The sequence below is a fragment of the Lottia gigantea genome, assembly GCF_000327385.1.
Source record: "Lottia gigantea unplaced genomic scaffold LOTGIsca_529, whole genome shotgun sequence".
Classification (NCBI taxonomy): Eukaryota; Metazoa; Mollusca; class Gastropoda; family Lottiidae; genus Lottia; species Lottia gigantea.
Window position 1 is genome coordinate 12,900 of NW_008709812.1, and position 7,522 is coordinate 20,421.

The following is a 7,522-nucleotide window of genomic DNA, read 5'->3' on the forward strand; positions in this document are numbered from 1 at the left end:
TTTCGATTTCCAACTATCAAGGGATCTTTAACGTGCACAGCCTGTAGCACACGGGGCCTCGGTTTATTGTCCCATCCGAACGACTAAACGCTTTTTCCATGTCAGCCCCAATATTTATTTTATTTTAACGGAATAATTATTTCGTTTAAACAAATTAGTTTTTTCGTTTAAACGAATTAATTATTTCGTTAAAACGAAATATTTTATAAAAGTAGCCTATGAAAAATTGCACCTTAGGGGCTCCGTAAAAAGCGCTAAAAAAATAAACAGATATTTTGACACCTATTAGGTCAATGACTGTGCCGATTTATAATATGACGTTGATAATGACTTCACTAGAAGCTATCAAACAATTTTTTAGGTTTTCAGGTATGATTAGACGTCATTGAGAATTGTCTTTCGTTTTTACGGCTTTTGTTGTAGATAAATAGTCCCAAATGATAAATCATACATAATCTTGTCGGAATTGTGTGTGTTTTAGAAAGGGGGGGGGGGGGGGGGTGGTGTTGGCAGTTAGCCCGCTGTCCATTTTTACAAGGATCAGTAAGGAGCACAGGCTTTAGCAAACGAGGCCTCGAAGTGACTAATGACTTGGGAAAACGGGTTGGAAGGCTCAGCCACCCAGGCTCCCACGATGAAATTTAAAACTTTCTGACGAGACGCGAACATAGGAGAACATCGTGTTTACAACCATATACATAGATTTGCTTTTAGATTGTTTCCCCCTGTCAGTGATGCAGGTAAGAGGGGCTGACATGGAAAAAGTGTCTAGTCGTTCGGATGGGACAATAAACCGAGGCCCAGTGTGCTACAGGCTGTACACGTTGAAGATCCCTCGACATTTGGAAATCGAAAAAGAGCTGGCTAATGCCGCTGCCCTGGCTAAATCTCCCTCATCGCACCCTGCATGGCGTTGCCCGTCTTCATTAGCCCACTTGGTGCAGAAACGTAGGACGTTAAACTCATTTCATTTCATTTGCTTTTAGATTTAAAGTTTAAAACGGGATCGAACAATCTTTGTACAAAGATGAAGCACGGGATTGCTATTTTCATAGACTTAAGCATATACCACAAATCAGATTTGATCTATCGAGAAGCGTGAGAGTTTAACTACAACCAACCCTTGATACAGCGGGCGAATATTCTATCATTAAAAACTAATATCTAATAAAACTAATAATATATTATCAATATACAAAAGTAAACAGATAAACAAGAACACATCTTCAAAAGACGCAAAAAGGGCACAATATTTGTATTACATAGAAAATTATCAGTCCGTATTTTATTAGCAGAAAAACTTGTGGAGTTCATCTGTTCAAAAAGTGAGACTTAAAGTGATACTACGTCTTAGAATGAACATAAAATTTAAGTTCTCGAAAAGGTCAATATGAGTATATATTCATCAGTGAACTTACCTGGTGTCATAAAGTTACAACAGAATCCCTATAAAATCTAGAAAATTGGAAAATTCATAAAACTAAGTAATTATTGAAATACGCTTAATCTTGATATTAAGCGTTTTTCAATAGTTAATTGCATATTTATGGATAATTACTAAGTTTTTTGGATTTATCGGATTATATAAGGATCCTGTTATGTTATTTATGACACCAGGTATATCTACTGGCTCTTATTCGCCAAGTTTAAAATTCTTAAATTTTATGTTAATTCTAAGACGTAGTATCACTTTAAATAAAACGATTTCAAATGACTTAAGATTAACAAAGAATAATTCTTGCTTTTGCAAACGGCTTGATTTACAGCCGGTGTATAGTTGCGTTGTACGGAGCGATGTACGGTGTGCGATTTCCGCGTATACATGTATATATCGTGGGTGACCAAAACTTGTGTAATACGAGGTTTTTCATTGTTATCCCAGAAAAAGGAACATTGAACCTCGTATAATAATATATTTTACGAGGTTTTAAATCTGACTGTTTATATACGTGTTATTTAATTAAGTTTTTGGTTCAATAGGCCGGAGATCTCAAATTGTTATACAAGGTTTATATTTTCAAAGAATGAAAACCACGTACAGCGGTTAAAAAAATAATAAAAAAGATCATAACAAAATACGCGTACAAATAGTTTTTTGTGTTTTTCTCGAAAAGTAATTTCACGTCATATATCGTTATACGAGATTTCAAGCGGTCACCTACGAATTGTATATTATTTGCTTCCGTACTGGTGGGTTCGCACTATTAGTCCGAAATAGGTAGGTATTTTGGCCCTATCTGATTCACGCAGCATTAAAAACCATCTCTGAACTTTGTATACCGCAACCAAGTTCGTTCTTGAAGATTCCCAACTAGAGTTGGTTCGTCCATCAACAAATATCTACAATCACCTTCCGTCACAGAGAAACGTTGGTTCCACTCCGATTCCGGTATGGTCGTATTAGAAAAATGTTTCATCCCATGAACGCAGTAGTTTTTAACCAATTTTAACACTCCTTTAAAATGGAATACTTCGTCAAGGAATTCGATTCCGAGTTTCCAAATCTGTTTCAACAGTTTAGTCTTTGACTTCGAGTACAGCATATTGTCTACTTGCGTCAAATTTCGCACGCGTTCAACGTCATGAGCGTCCAAAGCGTAATTACGTTTTTGGGCGTTGACGTTTTTGCTAATGTATATGATATCTTTAAGTTCCCAACAGAGTTGTCTTTTCAACAGTAATAGAGACTCGTCAAAATATTCTGCTACCAAAATCAGATCAAAATCTGTCGTAATATTTTGGACAAATCGCCTCGGATCTAACAATAGTTTTGAACCGTTGTACTTCATTCCAAAATCAAGGCTCATGCCTTTGGCAGCCATTTTGAAAACTTTGTCTTTCAAAAATGAGTTTTTAATGACATAAGGCATGCCTTCAACATTATTCTTCTTGTTGAAAAATACATAAGAAATGAATCTGTCCACGGGTTCTCGGACTATGGTCAGAAAATACGGATTACTTGGTACGATTCGCCTGAAAACATCCCGTCTATAAATAGATTCCACCGCCAAAATGTTATAATGTTCACCTGTGGGTAACCGCAGAATAGAGGCGTCCGTAAAGTTTGTCAAATCGCCTAAAACCCAATGATTTGGTTTACCCCTTTTGTTCGGTAATGCGAGATTCAAACGATTGCGAATCGCAAAACGATATAATATATTGGAAACTGTAGTGCTGCCGCTTTTATGCGTCTTAAGAAACGCAATGTTGAATCTTTTTGAGCATTTAATGCCAGGAACTTGGTCCTTACTAATGTTCGTGTTTGCCACTAAATTGTCTTTGGATGTGTTCTGTTGGATTCCATTTGCTTTTGTTGGAATTTGTTCAGAAATAAACGAAGTCGGACCAGAGTTGGACTTTCTGCCTTCATTGGAACCATGATAAACTTTAAATTCCATGACGTATATCACTAGCAGACTAGTAATAACCACTATCACCCTGAAAAATAAAAAAAGGAGGACAGTATGAAATTAGATATATGGACGTTTAAGTGAAGCAAATTGGACGTTTGCAATGGAAAGGACAATGACCCAGTCCGGTGAGTATGTGGCTTGTATTCCAGTTTCTGATGGCTATTTTGACAGTTATAGGCTGCGGTAGCCGACAACTGTCAAGCAGTCGATAACTGTCAAAATAGCTATCAGAGGCTGATGTTTTAGTCTAGTGGCTAGCTTGCGATGGCCAAAATGAACCAAATTTTGGTGATGGTTGGTATTAGTGTCTTGGTATTAGTTGCTCAACTGCTGACATCTATGGAAGGGTTTTTGGGTCAAAATAAGATGCTCTGTTAAATTGTCTAATACTTATTATGATGCCGTCAACTTTGTCATTTTGCTTTAGTAACTTGTGATAAAACAAATGTGTTTTGTCATTTCCTCACTAATTATACGTTTACATATCATTTTGGTATTATCATTTTTGACATATCATTTTGGTATTATCATTTTTGACATATCATTTTGGTATTATCATTTTTGACATATCATTTTCGACATATCATTTTGGTATTATCATTTTTGACATATCATTTTGGTATTATCATTTTTGACATATCATTTTCGACATATCATTTTGGTATTATCATTTTCGACATATCATTTTGGTATTATCATTTTTGACATACCATTTTGGTATTATCATTTTCGACGTATCATTTTGGTATTATCATTTTTGACATATCATTTTGGTATTATCATTTTTGACATATCATTTTGGTATTATCATTTTCGACGTATCATTTTCGACATATCATTTTGTTATTATCATTTTTGACATATCATTTTGGTATTATCATTTTCGACATATCATTTTGGTATTATCATTTTTGACATATCATTTTGGTATTATCATTTTTGACATATCATTTTGGTATTATCATTTTTGACATATCATTTTGGTATTATCATTTTCGACGTATCATTTTGGTATTATCATTTTCTACATATCATTTTCGACATATCATTTTGGTATTATCATTTTCTACATATCATTTTCGACATATCATTTTGGTATTATCATTTTTGACATATCATTTTGGTATTATCATTTTTGACATATCATTTTGGTATTATCATTTTTGACATATCATTTTGGTATTATCATTTTCGACGTATCATTTTGGTATTATCATTTTCTACATATCATTTTCGACATATCATTTTGGTATTATCATTTTCGACATATCATTTTGGTATTATCATTTTCTACATATCATTTTGGTATTATCATTTTTGACATATCATTTTGGTATTATCATTTTCTACATATCATTTTGGTATTATCATTTTTGACATATCATTTTGGTATTATCATTTTTGACATATCATTTTGGTATTATCATTTTGGTATTATCATTTTTGACAAATCATTTTAGTATTATCATTTTTGACATATCATTTTCGACATATCATTTTGGTATTATCATTTTTGACATATCATTTTGGTATTATCATTTTTGACAAATCATTTTAGTATTATCATTTTTGACATATCATTTTCGACATATCATTTTGGTATTATCATTTTTGACATATCATTATGGTATTATCATATTTGAAATATCATTTTGGTATTATCATTTTCGACATATCATTTTGGTATTATCATTTTCAACATATCATTTTCGACATATCATTTTGGTATTATCATTTTCTACATATCATTTTGGTATTATCATTTTTGACATATCATTTTGGTATTATCATTTTCAACATATCATTTTCTACATATCATTTTGGTATTATCATTTTCTACATATCATTTTGGTATTATCATTTTTGACATATCATTTTGGTATTATCATTTTCGACGTATCATTTTGGTATTATCATTTTTGACATATCACTTTGGTATTATCATTTTCGACATATCATTTTGGTATTATCATTTTCGACGTATCATTTTGGTATTATCATTTTTGACATATCATTTTGGTATTATCATTTTCGACATATCATTTTGGTATTATCATTTTAAACATATCATTTTGGTATTATCATTTTTGACATAACATTTTGGTATTATCATTTTTGACATATCATTTTGGTATTATCATTTTTGACATATCATTTTGGTATTATCATTTTTGACATATCATTTTGGTATTATCATTTTCTACATATCATTTTCAACATTTCTCCTAGCAATATGCAAATGAGGTCAAAGGGCGTGGCTTCCAGACAAATGTTCTCTCACACACTAATACCTCCCAAGGAAAGATAATTCGGAATAACCGCGCGTTTATTGTCGTTTAGTGATAGTGGGAACCGCTCATCTTCAGCAAAAACAAAAACAACAGTAAAGCTCAGCTCTAGAGGTGAGTATAATGTTCTGGAAGTCACGCCTTTTGACCTCATTTGCATATTGCGCTTTGAGAAATGTTGAAAATGATATGTTTAAAATGATAATACCAAAATGATATGTCGAAAATGATAATACCAAAATGATATGTCGAAAATGATAATACCAATGTGATGTGTAAAAATGTGATTTGAAGAATTGGAGCGAGGAAATGACAAAACACATTTGTTTTATTACTTAATGCTAATCAATTTTTTCAATCAAAATTGAACCCCATCAACCTCCCCGGTTCACAAGGATACAAAACACTTTGACACAGAACAAAAATCTTTGTTATATACCTATGTGTGGGGTATAATCTGTGAGACTCTACACCGGGGGGTTGGGATCCATCGAAGAATAAGATGAATAGCTACAAAACTTTATTCCTACTTCTTGGAGTCCAACCAGAATACAATTGCGCGAGATGTCTTCCCGCCAAAGATAAGGTCATAACCTTTGATCATGTGACTAAACTAACACATAACATAGGGTGAAGTGGGGCTTGTTCGTACTTACAAGACACATAATTCTTCACACATGTACTTACATTAAAGTTCTCGTCATTCTGCCACGTAGAAGGGACGACATCGCTCATTCATGAGAAACTTTAAGAGAATATCTAAAAAAAAAAAAGAAAATTGATAAGGATCAACCATATCCTTTGCCATGATAAAAAAAAATGAAATGACAAGAGTTTTACGTCCATTATTCTGCGTTTTGTTATTAGGCTGACGAATGAAATGTGCAGTTTTTTTTATAAGAAACCTCCTTCCCTGACTTGCCTCACTGACGAAGGAGGAGAGGGGTGGGGGCTGTGGACCAGACTGGAAGGTTCGAAGTCATTTTTTGCCACTGTCGTGTGTGTCATAGAGGGGAGAGGAGGCATTTAACGGTAAATCAAAGTTTCAACAAAACATATCTCACAAACTGCATCATTTGTAACAAGAAAAAATCAATTTGTAAAATTCTATAAATGAAATATTCTTATCAATGACCTAATTTTCTCAATATTTCAAATATTTCCAAAACTTAATGACTTATCACTTTGGGAAAATAAAAGAAAATCCAGTTTGTTTTGACCTCATTTTATTAGTATATGATCAGAATTTTGAGGAAAATATGTTATTTTAAGCCTAAAGTCTTTTCTATTAAAGATGTATTCCCCAGTCAGAATTAGTTTTATGACACGATGTTGAAATATACTCAATGGCTTAACTATACCACCGGGTCCCGGTATAGGTCGAGATAATACCTTCGGATTTTTTAACCCGGTTTCCCCCTGTCAGTGATGCGGGTACGAGGGGCTGACATGGAAAAAGCGTCTAGTCGTTCGGATGGGACAATAAACCGAGGTCCCGTGTGCTACAGGCTGTGCACGTTAAAGATCCCTCGACAGTTGGAAATCGAAAAAGAGCAGGCTAATGCCGCTGTCCTGGCAAAATTTACCTCATCGCACCCCACATGGTGCAGAAAAGTAGGACGTAAAACTTCATTCATACCACAGAGACTTGTTGAACCAAATCCAATGGCCCCATCCCATGCAGGAGAGCGTACTTTGAAAAATACGGGTGAGGGACCCCAACCGACTAAATTCCACGGGCCCCCACTCGTCTAGTTGATAACTATGAGTAGGGGCTTATATTAAGGAAGGGGCATGGGTGAAAAAGCTAAGATATTTTAG

General features: G+C 34.0%; 1 protein-coding gene across 1 annotated transcript; it reads right to left on the reverse strand.

Moving 5' to 3' along the window:
• Nucleotides 1-2,252: 2,252 nt before the first annotated feature.
• On the reverse strand, nt 2,253-6,405 carry LOTGIDRAFT_175890 (hypothetical protein; the record flags this gene model as incomplete). The annotated part of the gene is made up of 2 exons (XM_009062686.1): nt 2,253-3,438; nt 6,389-6,405. The coding sequence occupies 2 exons, from the start codon at nt 6,403-6,405 to the stop codon at nt 2,253-2,255; spliced, it is 1,203 nt and encodes a 400-aa protein (XP_009060934.1).
• Between the last annotated feature and the right edge of the window lie 1,117 nt (nt 6,406-7,522).